This window comes from Eleutherodactylus coqui, unplaced genomic scaffold (assembly GCF_035609145.1).
Source record: "Eleutherodactylus coqui strain aEleCoq1 unplaced genomic scaffold, aEleCoq1.hap1 HAP1_SCAFFOLD_85, whole genome shotgun sequence".
Classification (NCBI taxonomy): domain Eukaryota; kingdom Metazoa; phylum Chordata; class Amphibia; order Anura; family Eleutherodactylidae; genus Eleutherodactylus; species Eleutherodactylus coqui.
Genome location: NW_027102173.1, coordinates 345,869 through 359,494, shown reverse-complemented (window position 1 = coordinate 359,494; position 13,626 = coordinate 345,869). Strand labels below are relative to the sequence as shown.

At 45.1% G+C, this 13,626-nt stretch overlaps 1 protein-coding gene across 2 annotated transcripts in view; it reads right to left on the bottom strand.

Moving 5' to 3' along the window:
- CCDC9B (coiled-coil domain containing 9B) overlaps positions 1 to 13,626 on the bottom strand; it is a 91,535-nt gene that overhangs the window by 49,798 nt on the left and 28,111 nt on the right. For both annotated transcript variants that reach the window (XM_066588770.1, XM_066588771.1), the window contains exon 6: positions 13,356 to 13,499. In XM_066588770.1, the coding sequence (XP_066444867.1) occupies positions 13,356 to 13,499 (144 nt within the window). The remainder of the gene's footprint in view (positions 1 to 13,355; positions 13,500 to 13,626) is intronic.

The window sequence follows — 13,626 nt, the reverse complement described above, 5'->3', positions numbered from 1 at the left end:
GATCAGCCGGGGAGCCACCACCAACAGCCTCACCACCACCAGCATGCGCAGACATATGATGGCCAAGCACCCCACAAGGTGGGACGAAGGCCGTTCACCGCCTCCGGTTTGCACCGCTGCCTCTCCCCCTGTGCCCCAACCTGCCACTGAGATCCAACCCCCCTCTCAGGACACAGGCACTACCGTCTCCTGGCCTGCACCCACACCCTCACCTCCGCTGTCCTCGGCCCCATCCACCAATGTCTCGCACCGCACAGTCCAGCCGTCGCTAGCGCAAGTGTTGGAGCGCAAACGCAAGTACGCCGCCACGCACCCGCACGCTCAATAGTTAACCGTCCACATAGCCAAATTTATCAGCCTTGAGATGCTGCCGTATAGGGTTGTGGAAACGGAGGCTTTCAAAGCTATGATGGCGGCGGCGGCCCCGCGCTACTCAGTTCCCAGTCGCCACTACTTTTCCCGATGTGCCGTCCCAGCCCTGCACGACCACGTCTCCCGCAACATTGTACGCGCCCTCACCAATGCGGTTAGTGGCAAGGTCCACTTAACTACGGACACGTGGACAAGCACAGGCGGGCAGGGCCACTACATCTCCCTGATGGCACATTGGGTGAATTTAGTGGAGGCTGGGACAGAGTCAGAGCCTGGGACCGCTCACGTCCTACCCACCCCCAGAATTGCGGGCCCCAGCTCGGTGGTGGTATGTTCGGCGGTGTATGCTTCCTCCACTAAAGCACCCTCCTCCTCCTCCTCAACCTCTGTCTCACAATCTAGATGTGTCAGCAGCAGCAGGACGTCGCCAGCAGTCGGTGTCGTGCGGCGTGGCAGCACAGCGGTGGGCAAGCGTCAGCAGGCCGTGCTGAAACTACTCAGCTTAGGAGATAGGAGGCACACGGCCCACGAACTGCTGCAGGGTCTGACAGAGCAGACCGACCGTTGGCTTGCGCCGCTGAGCCTCCAACCGGGCATGGTCGTGTGTGACAACGGCCGTAACCTGGTGGCGGCTCTGCAGCTCGGCAGCCTCACGCACGTGCCATGCCTGGCCCACGTCTTTAATTTGGTGGTTCAGCACTTTCTGAAAAGCTACCCACGCTTGTCAGACCTGCTCGTAATGGTGCGCCGGCTCTGCGCACATTTCCGCAAGTCCCAGACGGACGCTGCCACCCTGCAACATCGGTTTAATCTGCCAGTGCACCGACTGCTGTGCGACGTGCCCACACGGTGGAACTCTACGCTCCACATGTTGGCTAGGCTCTATGAGCAGCGTAGAGCTATAGTGGAATACCAACTCCAACATGGGCGGCGCAGTGGGAGTCAGCCTCCTCAATTCTTTTCAGAAGAGTGGGCCTGGTTGGCAGACATCTGCCAGGTCCTTGGAAACTTTGAGCAGTCTACCCAGGTGGTGAGCGGCGATGCTGCAATCATTAGCGTCACCATTCCTCTGCTATGCATCTTGAGAAGTTCCCTGCAAACCATAAAGGCAGCCGCTTTGCACTCGGAAACAGAGCCGGGGGAAGACAGTATGTCGCTGGATAGTCAGAGCACCCTCCTGTCTATATCTCAGCGCGTTCAGGAGGAGGAGGAGGAGCATGAGGAGGATGAGGAGGAGGGGGAAGAGACAGCTTGGCCCACTGCTGACGGTACCCATGCTGCTTGCCTGTCAGCATTTCAGCGTGTATGGCCTGAGGAGGAGGAGAAGGAAGGAGGAGGAGGAGGAGGAGGATCCTGAAAGTGATCTTCCTAGTGCGGACAGCCATGTGTTGCGTACAGGTACCCTGGCACACATGTCTGACTTCATGTTAGGATGCCTTTCTCGTGACCCTCGCGTTACACGCATTCTGGCCACTACGGATTACTGGGTGTACACACTGCTCGACCCACGCTATAAGGAGAACCTTCCCACTCTCATTCCCGAAGAGGAAAGGGGTTCGAGAGTGTTGCTATACCACAGGACCCTGGCGGACAAGCTGATGGTAAAATTCCCATCCGACAGCGCTAGTGGCAGAAGGCGCAGTTCCGAGGGCCAGGTAGCAGGGGAGGTGCGGAGATCGAGCAGCATGTACAGCCCAGGCAGTGCAACAGTCTTTAAGGGCCTGGACAGCTTTATGGCTCCCCAGCAAGACTGTGTCACCGCTCCCCAGTCAAGGCTGAGTCGGCGGGAGCACTGTAAAAGGATGGTGAGGGAGTACGTAGCCGATCGCACGACCGTCCTCCGTGACGCCTCTGCCACCTACAACTACTGGGTGTCGAAGCTGGACACGTGGCCTGAACTAGCGCTGTATGCCCTGGAGGTACTTGCTTGTCCTGCGGCTAGCGTCTTGTCGGAGAGGGTGTTTAGTGCGGCTGGGGGAATCATCACAGATAAGCGTACCCGCCTGTCAACCGACAGTGCCGACAGGCTAACACTCATCAAGATGAACAAAGCCTGGATTTCCCCAGACTTCTCTTCTCCACCAGCGGACAACAGCGATACCTAAGCAATACGTAGGCTGCACCCGCGGATGGAAGCATAGTTCTCTCTCACCATCCAAAACGGGGACATTTCTGCTTCATCAATCTGTGTATAATATTCCTCCTCCTCCTCCTGCTCCTCCTCCTGAAACCTCACGTAATCACGCTGAACGGGCAATTTTTCTTAGGGCCACAAGGCTCACTCATATAATTTTTCTAAACAATTTTTATACGTTTCAATGCTCTTAAAAGCGTTGGAACTTTAACTTGAACCAATTTTTCGTTAAACTGGGCTGCCTCCAGGCCTAGTTACCACTTAAGCCACATTAACCAAAGCGATTAATGGGTTTCACCTGCCATCTTGGTTGGGCATGGCCAATTTTTACTGAGGTACATTAGTACTGTTGGTACACCAATTTTTTTGGGCCCTCACCTACAGTGTAATCATAGTAATTTCTATGTTCTTCGCCTGCACTCATGGTACAGAAAGGTGTGTGGGGTTGGCCTACACTTTAGCTACATAAATGTAACTTGGGCCTTGGCTATACTGCAGCTACTGAAATGGAACTAAGACTGCGCTCCCACTATACTGCTGCTTCGGAATTGTTCCTGGGGCCTGTGTAGGCTGCTACTATTACTGAAATGGAACTTAGACTATGCTCCTCCTATACTGCTGCTTCGGAATTGTTACTGGGGCCTGTCTTGAGTGCTACTATTACTGAAATGGAACTAATACTGTGCTCCCCCTATAATGCTGCTAGTGATATGTTAGTGGGGCCTGTCCTAATGCTACGGCTGAAATGTTACGAATTCTGGGCTCTGCCTATACCGCTGCTAATGGTATGTCTCTGGGGTGTGGAAACAGAGGCTTCCCAAAGACATGATGGCGGCGAGGCCATTTCCCACCAACGCGGTTACTGTTAAGGTGCATATAACCACGGACATGTGGAGAGGACACGTAGTGCCTCAAAAACATCCCCCTCCTCCTCCAACAATGAAAACATTCTTGGCAAATGCCTTTGCATTGGTTCGTCTGGTGGCAGTCCAAGAATTTCACCTTTACCGACACAACAAGAGAGCCCCCCCACCATCCCCCCGCCACGGCCCACTTAATCCTGGCCACATTCCGAAAACCAACAAAATACAACCGTGCTACTAGGTCCGCAGTCACCACCACATTACCACCAACGCGGTTACTGTTAAGGTACATATTACCAGTCTGACTGGGGCGTACAGACACCTTGACAGAATGAATAGTGTGTGGCACATAGGTTCCCCATTGCTATGCCCACGTGTGCAGCTCCTGATGGAGGTGGCACAGGATTGGATTTCTCATTGCTTCTGTACAGCATTGTGGGCTATCGCCCCACCACTTTTAAAGAGGGTCGCTGCCTAGCCGTGCCAACCCTCTGCAGTGTGTGCCTGCAGTTCCTCCTCATGGCAGACGCACTTATAAATAGACATGAGGGTGGTGTGGCATGAGGGCAGCTGAAGGCTGCGCAGGGACAGTTTGGTGTGCGCTGTGGACACTGTGTCGTGCAGGGGGGAGGGGGGTTGGGCAGCATGTAACCCAGGAGAAGTGGCAGCGGAGTGTCATGCAGGCAGTGATTGTGCTTTGTTGGAGGTAGTGTGGTGCTTAGCTAAGGTATGCCATGCTAATGAGGGCTTTTCAGAAGTAAAAGTTGTTGGGAGGGGGGGGGGGGGGGCACTCTTGCCGGTATTGTGGCTTAATAGTGGGACCTGTGAACTTGAGATGCAGGCCAACATGTAGCCCCTCGCCTGCCCTATCCGTTTCTGTGTCGTTCCCATCACTTTCTTGAATTGCCTAGATTTTCACACATGAAAACCTTAGCGAGCATCGGCGAAATACAAAAATGCTCCGGTCGCCCATTGACTTCAATGGGCTTCGTTACTCGAAACGAACCCTCGAGCATCGCGATAAATTCGTCCCGAGTAACGAGCGCCCGAGCATTTTGGTGCTCGCTCATCTCTACTCCTAATCTGAATTATAAGAATATTAGGAATCACCAAAGAGGCTCATGCCTCTATATCAGCACATAAGTAGGTAGATAGATATATAGATAGAAATATGAGATAGATAGATACAAGATAGATAGATACTAGGTAGATAGACACATGATAGATATGATATAGATAGATAGATAATAGATATGATATAGATAGATACAAGATAAATGGATAGATAAATATGTGATAGATACATACGAGATAAATACATATGATATAGATAGATATGAGAGATAGATAGATAGATACAAGAGATAGATAGATGTTAGATAGATAGATACGAGAGAGAGATAGATATTAGATAGATGGATAGATAGATATGAGAGAAATGGATAGATAGATATGAGATAGTCAGATAGATATGAGAATGATAGATAGGATATGAGATAGATACCTGAAAATAAGACCTACCCCAAAAGCAAGCCCTACCCTGATTTGTTGGGAGGCTTGAAATATAAGCCCTACCCAGAAAATAAGTCTTAGCTGCATTACATTAAAAAAGGATACTTACCTAGCAGGTTCAGGCTAGGTCCTCCTGCTGCGCTCCGGAGCTCCGCCATGCGTTCTGCAGTCCTCGGTTACCCACAGAGGATCACTTCCTGGTTACAAGATTCATAAATCCCACCTCCAGGAAGTGATGGCTCTGATTGATACTTGAGCGCTGCTCAGCCAATTCAATACAGTGCTCAATGAACCAATGTGATGGCCGTGATTTGTTAATGAAGCGCTGCATTGATTGGCTTAGCAGCGATCGGAAAACCAATCGCCCTTTAGAGGGGAGATTTATGAAATGGTCAAACAAAGCCGCAGCTCAGTGTATCAGAGCTCCAGAGAGCGGTGGGAGGGACCTGGACCCTGGATACCTGGTAAGTATAATAAGACACCCCCTGAAGATAAGAGCTAGTGCCTCTTTTGGGGCAAAAATTAAAATACGACAGGGTATTACTTTCAGGGCAACACAAAAGATAGATAAATAGATACCCCTTTTCCCTGAAAATAAGACAGGGACTTATATTAATTTTTGCTCCAAAAGATTTTACTTGTTTTTACTGACTGGACACTATTTAAATTTACTTTTTTAATTAATTGTAACTAGCGCTTAATTTTGGAGCAGGGCAAATATTTTAAGAATTCTCAAAAATCCTGAAAAAGCATTCTGCGTCCTCAAAAATCATCCTAGGGCTTATTTTCAGGATAGGTCTTATTTTCAGGGAAACCGCGTAGATAGATAGATGTACATCACAGATTTCGCATACAGTTTTACAGTTTGTATAAGAAGGCTTGGTATGTCAGCAGCGCTGCTAGGCAAGTAATGATTAATGTATCCAGCAATGTGTTCTGAAGGCTGCAACCTTCCTTCTAGCAACAGAAGTCTAAAGTGTCCACATCAAACCAACTCCTACAATCAAATTCTTCCCTCAACCACTACATCTACAATAACTGTCTATGAAGAATCTCTGTATGCATAGCACCATCTTCTGGACTCATGTGGAAGTGCAATTAATAAATTAGTACGGCCTATATTTATCATTGACTTTAAAAAAGTTTAATTTCTGCAGTTAGGTACCGTGTTTCCCCGAAAGTAAGACAGTGTCTTACTTTCTTTTTATCCCCAAAAGCCCCACTATGTCTTACTTTCGGGGTATGTCTTATATTGGAAAAAAATTGTCGAATTTTTTGTTTTAACCATAAAATTAACATTTATTAACAACCTGAACAGTATTGTATCACAAAACATTTTTATAAAAGGAAGTGCCAAGAATGTCTTGTTACAACATTGCATAACATGTAAAACAATGAAAAATGGTAAGAACGAACAGTGGAATACTGGAAGATAAAACAGATTTATTCCATGACAACCATGTCATCATCCTCAGGAATATCATCATAAACATCCACACTCTTAGGTTCCTATAAAACCCCCTTTTTTTTGGAAATGTTTTTTTTTTCTCTATAGCTGCATTCAAAGTCCTGTAACTTTTTTTTTTTTTTATGTACGGAGCTCTATGAGGGCTTACTTTTTGCGAGGCGAGCTGTAGTTTTTATTGGTACCATTTTGGTGAATGTACGGCTTTTTTGATCACTTTTATTGCACTTTTCTGAGGCAAAATGCTAAAAATTAGCATTTTGCCTCTGTTTTTTAGCTTTTTTTTTTACGCTTTTTGTCGTACAAAATGAAAAGTGTGTTCAACTTTTTGTACACGTCATTACGGACGCGTCAATACCAAATTTGTGGGGTTTTCATTTTTTTCTCCTTTTTTTATGCTAATATTAGAAAAAGCATAAAAAAAGGGGTTTTTTTACATTTTTTTTTACATTTTTCTTTTTTTTACATTTTTCTTTTTTTTTTTTTACACTATTTGAGTCCCTCTGAGGGACTTGCAGCAGTATGCCTATGATCGCTGTGATAAGGCATGGCAGAGCTACTGCTCTCCCATGCCTTATCGCCTATACAGCGATTATAGGCACAGGCAATACAGGACGCCAGTGTCTGGCGTCCTGTTGCCATGGCAACAGGCCGGGCTCTCGCGATGACATCGCGAAAGCCGGCCGGAGACACAGAAGGATCGCGATTCCTCTGTGAACTCTTTCGCTGTTAAGGGGTTAACAGCGGGGCGGCGCATCTCTGATGCCCTCCCGCTGTTGCAGCCGGCTCCCGCTGCGGGATAGCACGGGATCTTATGTGATCCCGCGCTATCCCCAGGACGTACCGGTACGTCCTGTTGCGGGAAGTACCAGGCTCCCAGGACGTAACGGTACGTCCTGGAGCGGGAAGGGGTTAAGATCAGAGGGAGGTGGCAGACGCGGCGACGTATGGAGAGGGGGACGGTGCGGACGTGGGCAGGAGGCGGCGCGCAGCTAGATGAGAGGGAGGCGGCAATACCCCCGTGTTTCCCCGAAAGTAAGACATATGTCTTACTTTCGGGGTACGGCTTACATTGGCCGACCCCCCTGAAACCCCCGATACGTCTTACAATCGGGGGTGTCTTACTATCGGGGAAACACGGTATATATAAAAACCAAAGCCAGATGTCTGTAGCCACATGCCTTCTTAAAAAAAAAAATTGCAACGGTTCAATCTCTAGTGAAAGAGGTTAAGGATCCTTTTACACTGAAGAATGTCATTGAGATTCTCAGTGGATTAAGCATCCGACAGTTGTCCTTTGAAAAAGCACCCTAAGGGCTCCTTTACACTGGGGAGGGCGATATCGGGTTGTAAATCACGGCCCGATATCACCGGCACAATCCATGTGGAAACCCCTGGATGAGGGGCGTTTTCATGTGTCACAACCACGGCAGGGGATCGTGGAGTTCTCCCATTGTTTTCAATGGGGCTGGTGCTGCTGCCGCGGGCCCCATTGAAAGCAAAGGGCGATATCACAAAACGATAGAACATGCTGCGATTTTTTTTCCCTGCATCACATTGTGGTGCCATGCAGGACAATATTGCTAATGCGAGCAAACCCATTCAAAAGAATGGGTTTCATATCTGTGCGAGATTTGTGCATCTTGCAACGCTTGCTAATCTTGCACTATTTTAACGCCAGTGTAAATGCGCTCTAAGGCCTTATTCACATGAACACATTTGCAATGCGTATTATGAGTGGAAAATTTGCGCAAGCAGTGTGCAGTGAATAGCACCAATTGATTTCAGTGGATTTGGTCACATGTGCCTTTTTTGCGCGCACATTTCGGTTGCACAAAAATAATACAGCATGTCCTATTTTGGTATGTATTTCGCACCGAATACCCATATTAAATTTAACTGGTCAATGCAAAAAATACAGGCAGGCCCAAAAATGCAAAGCAATTGCAGAATTGTATGAATAAATAGGCTTATGCCTTTGTGAAGTTTGGTCTTACACTGAGACCCAAACCTACAGATGCAATAAAGTTTAACGTAATCGTGATAACCTGCTGCAACAAGGTATCTATATATATAAAGCTGAAAGCCCTCACTGACTCACTCACTGACTTACTGACTGACTGACTGACTAACTCGCCAAAAGTCCTCCAACTTCCCGATGTCGTAGAAACATGAAATTTGGCGCAAGCATAGATTATCTCCAAAATAGGAAAAGAAATTGGGTCCCAACTCAATTATTCAATTGTAGCGCAAAAGAATTGGCGTCGAAATTTAACGTACGTAATCTAAATCACCCACTTTCCAATGTCATAGAAACGTGAAATTTGACACGAGCATTGATTATGTCATAAATAGGAAAAGTTAATAGGTCCCAACTCGATTGTTCAATCATATGCACAAAAGAATTGGCGTCCAAATTTTACGTACATAATCTAAATCTCTCACTTCCCAATGTCATAGAAACGTGAAATTTGGCAGGAGCATTGATTATGTCATAAAAAGGAAAAGCTAATGGGTCCCAACTCGATTATTCAATTCTATGCGCAAAAGAATTAGCGTCCAAATTTTACGTGCGGAATGTAATTTTCTCACTTTCCGGTGTCATAGAAACGTGAAATTTGGCACGAGCATTGATTATGTCATACGTAGGAAAAGTTAATGGGTCCTAACTCGATTATTCAATTCTATGCGCAAAAGAATTAGCGTCCAAATTTTACGTACGGAATCAAATTTTCTCACATTCTGGTGTCATAGAAACGGGAAATTTGGCACGAGCATTGATTATGTCATAAATAGGAAAAGCTAATGGGTCCCAACTCGATTATTCAATTCTATGTGCAAAAGAATTAGCGTCCAAATTTTATGTGCGGAATGTAATTTTCTCACTTGCCGGTGTCATAGAAACGGGAAATTTGGCATGAGCATTGATTATGTCATAAATAGGAAAAGCGAATGGGTCCCAACTCGATTATTCAATTCTAGCGCAAAAGAATTGGCGTCGAAATTTTACGTGCGGAATGTAATTTTCTCACTTTCCGGTGTCATAGAAACGGGAAATTTGGCATGAGCATTGATTATGTCATAAATAGGAAAAGTTAATAGGTCCCAATTCCATTATTCAATTCTAGCGCAAAAGAATTGGCGTCGAGATTTTACGTGCGGAATGTAATTTTTTCACTTTCCGGTGTCATAGAAACAGGAAATTTGGCACGAGCATTGATTATGTCATAAATAGGAAAAGCTAATGGGTCCCAACTCCATTATTCAATTCTATATCTGGACTTCTCTAAAGCCTTTGACACCGTGCCACATAATAGGCTAATATACAAAATGAGGCAGCTCGGACTGGGCGAAAACGTGTGTAAGTGGGTAAAAAATTGGCTCAATGATAGAAAGCAGAGGGTGGTAATAAATGGCTCATACTCTGATTGGACCACAGTCGCTAGCGGGGTGCCACAGGCTTCAGTACTAGGCCCCACTCTGTTCAACATATTTATCAATGACCTGATAGAGGGGCTGCACAGCAAAATATCAATATTTGCAGATGACACAAAATTATACAATATAATTAATGCAACGGAGGACAATGTGCGGCTACAAATGGACCTGGATAAGCTGGGGGCTTGGGCAGAAAAATGGCAAATGAAGTTCAATGTTGAAAAATGTAAGACTATGCACATGGGCAGGAGGAACGGATGTCACAAATATTCACTTAATGGGGTACCACTAGGGAAAAGTGATATGGAAAAGGATCTGGGGGTATTAGTGGATAATAGACTAAACTCGAGTAACCAATGCCAGTCAGCTGCTGCAAAGGCAAATAAAGTCTTGGGGTGCATTAAAAGAGGTATAGGGGCGAAGGACGAGAACATTATTCTTCCATTATATAAGGCACTTGTCAGGCCTCACATGGAATACTGCGTACAATTCTGGACACCGGTGCTCAGGAAAGATGTCACAGTGCTTGAGGGGGTACAAAGAAGGGCAACTAAACTAATACATGGAATGACGGGACTGGAATACCCAGAGAGGCTATCCAAATTGGGACTATTTACTCTAGAAAAAAGAAGGTTAAGAGGCGACCAAATAACCATGTATAAGTACATGAGGGGACAACACATGGATCTCTCCCGCGATCTGTTAACACCCAGGACCACGACAGTAACAAGAGGACATCCGCTACGATTAGAGGAAAGTAGGTTTCATCACCAACATAGAAGGGGATTCTTTACTGTAAGAGCAGTTAGACTGTGGATCTCTCTACCGGAGGAAGTGGTGATGGCAAAATCCATAGAGGAGTTTAAAAGGGGACTTGATGTCTTTCTGGAGAAGAAGGATATTACAGGATATAAATATTAGGTTAAGTGTCAATCCGGGTATACAGGCAGGTAGTAACTATTAGGGGTTGATCCAGGGAACAGTCTGATTGCCATTAGGGAGTCAGGAAGGAATTTTTCCCCCAAAAGGGCTAATTGGCTTCTGGCCTTGGGGTTTTTTGCCTTCCTCTGGATCAACACAGTAGGATAGACAGGCTGGACTAGATGGACATTGTCTTCATTCGGCCTTACATACTATGTTACTATGCGCAAAAGAATTAGCGTCCAAATTTTACGTACGGAATCTAATTTTCTCACTGTCCGGTGTCATAGAAACATGAAATTTGGCACAAGCATTGATTGTGTCCTAAGTATGAAAAGTTAATGGGTCCCAACTCGATTATTCAATTCTAAGTGCAAAAGAATTACTGTCCAAATTTTATGTACGTAATCTAATTCTCTCACTTCCTGATGTCATTTTATATAAAGGAAATGTCGCATGGTTGCCTCCACGTGGGGTTTCCTGGGTAACGCAGAGAACTATGCAAAATGGTGAACATATGTTTTTCCTCAGTATCTCTAAAGTAACCACGACTTCATAAGATTATCCGTGTGAACACCAGATAAACACCAGTACCAAATTAACTCGGGCGAAGCCGGGTATATCAGCTAGTCTTATCATAAAGGGGTTTTCCAGGACTAAACTATTAAACTATAGATGTCCTATCTTCAGAATCCGTCATCAATAGCTAATTGGGTTCACGGTTTTGGTTCCGTCCAGCTCAGTTCTCTAAAGACGGCCCGGCGCTCTTGCTAATGCCATGCCAAGGGACGCAATGTTCATCAGTCACATGGCCCGGGAGCAGCTTCGTCCCATTCAAGTGAGTAAGATTGAGTTGCTATACCAGGCACAACTGATATACAATGTATGGAGCTGTGCCTGGTACGAACAGTTGCTGTCATTTCAATCAGCTGATCGTCAGAGATCCTAAGCAGCTGATCCCCACTGATCAACTATTAATAATTTATCCTGAGGATAGGTCATCAATAGTTTAGTAATAGTTTAAATTCCTTTAATACAATAAAGGCAATTGCAAAGCTATTAAAAAAGGCAAAGAGAATGTGACCCAGAAAGTTTTCTTAACCTATTAATTATTGGGTTATTAAACTTTGCTAGATCTTTATAAGTGTCACGTCCTGATAGAATAGAAGTAAGAAGGAGGTGAGTGTTTGGACTGTATATACTGTATATCTACAAGATGTTGGTAGGACTATTTATGGAGACACTCTGATGGGCACTGCCTTTAAAGGCACTCACTGGTACTGTTTAAGATATGGGAATGCTCTGACTGTTAGGCATCTTACATACGAGCGTTTTATCGCGGCTATTTTTCCGCAATAAAAACGCCAAACAAAAATCGCAACCATCTGAAACATTGGTTTCCAATGCATCCATTCAGATAAACAATTTTGCAGCACGTAAAAAATTGGGCGGCTAGAAAAGATAGCACATACGGCGCGCATTCTGGACAGCCGCTTCTACGCGTGGCCAGAAAAGATAAGACTTGTCCTATCTTTTGTCGGAATATGTAGCCAGTCTCCATAGACTCCTATGGGAGCGTATGAGTGCCATCAGAAAAGGGGAGGGGTAGGGAGTTTAGCAGCAGGTCGTATTTCTAATGTCCCTTCCGCTCCCCTTGCTTGCAGCTCCCGAAGCCTGGGGAGAGAGGGGAGGGAAATTAGCATGGCAAGCGCTGCTGAAGTCACTTCCTCTCCCTTTACTGGCAGCTCCAATCGGCTTCTATGGGAGCTTCTATTGCCACGATCAGGTGGCAAAGGGAAAGGGAGTGATGCTGGCAGCTGAAAATCGCAATGCCAGTGTGAAAGAGGCCTAAGTAGGATGATCAGCATTAAAGTGCAATTTTCTTGAATTTTACAGTATAATTATAAGCTCTGGCTCTACCTAATAATTAATATGATTGTTAATAAAATTAGTATGGACTCTTCTAGCAGCTTATGACCCTGTTAAAGTAATCACTGAGATTTAGGTGATACTCAAGGAGTATCATAGCCATATCATTCAGGTATACCTAATTATTATTCGATGCATCAGAGAAGAATACAATGAAAAGCACTCAAGTAAAGTTTTATTGCTGCAATTCAAGAAGTTATATAGTGTGGTATTGCCCACAAGGTAAACAATTCAAAGTTTACAGCATGTGTGATACATTTCTCTTAGTAAAACATTACAAAGGTTAATTATGACAAACCTCAGTGTCTGTAACTAAAATGCATCTTTTTCTCACACATTTCTTGCTATGAAATATGATTTAATACTTTCACAATATAATTCAATACTTTCACAACCCCTATCCTTGATCTAGAGGCATACCTTGAAGATCGGGGCTCCAATGCAAAATCTGTAACAGGGTTTCCAACGATAGTGCTTTATTCATAGTACTGGGCTCCCTATATGGAGAAGAAAGGTCTCTGCATCCCCTATAGTTACGCCACTGCCTTGACCTGTGCTTTGTAGTATCCTATAAGGGTACTTGCAGGATTTTCTCTGTGGAGCTGGCTATGAAATCTGTGCTTCATCACCTATGCTAATTCCAATCTCTCAATGGCCCCCAAAAAATAACAACATCCAATTGCCAATCACCATAGTCAATAGTGAAGCAGTTAATACTCACTCTTTGTCTGGAAATTGCAATCTGCATATGAGGACTTCGGCCAAAGCTAAACACATTATTAACCTCCTCGATGGATAGCTTAGAAGTTTTACTTGTCAGAAATAAAACATCTTGGTCAATCTTCTTGCTTATTGTCCTCATGCCCTGCAGACAATATATCATATATCATCATTCCAGCTATGGTTACAGCAAAGTTACATTTGGCTACATCTGTCTTGCATTTCAGTCCCACACATAACAATTTAGTTTTCTTTCTTCATAAAAAACAATT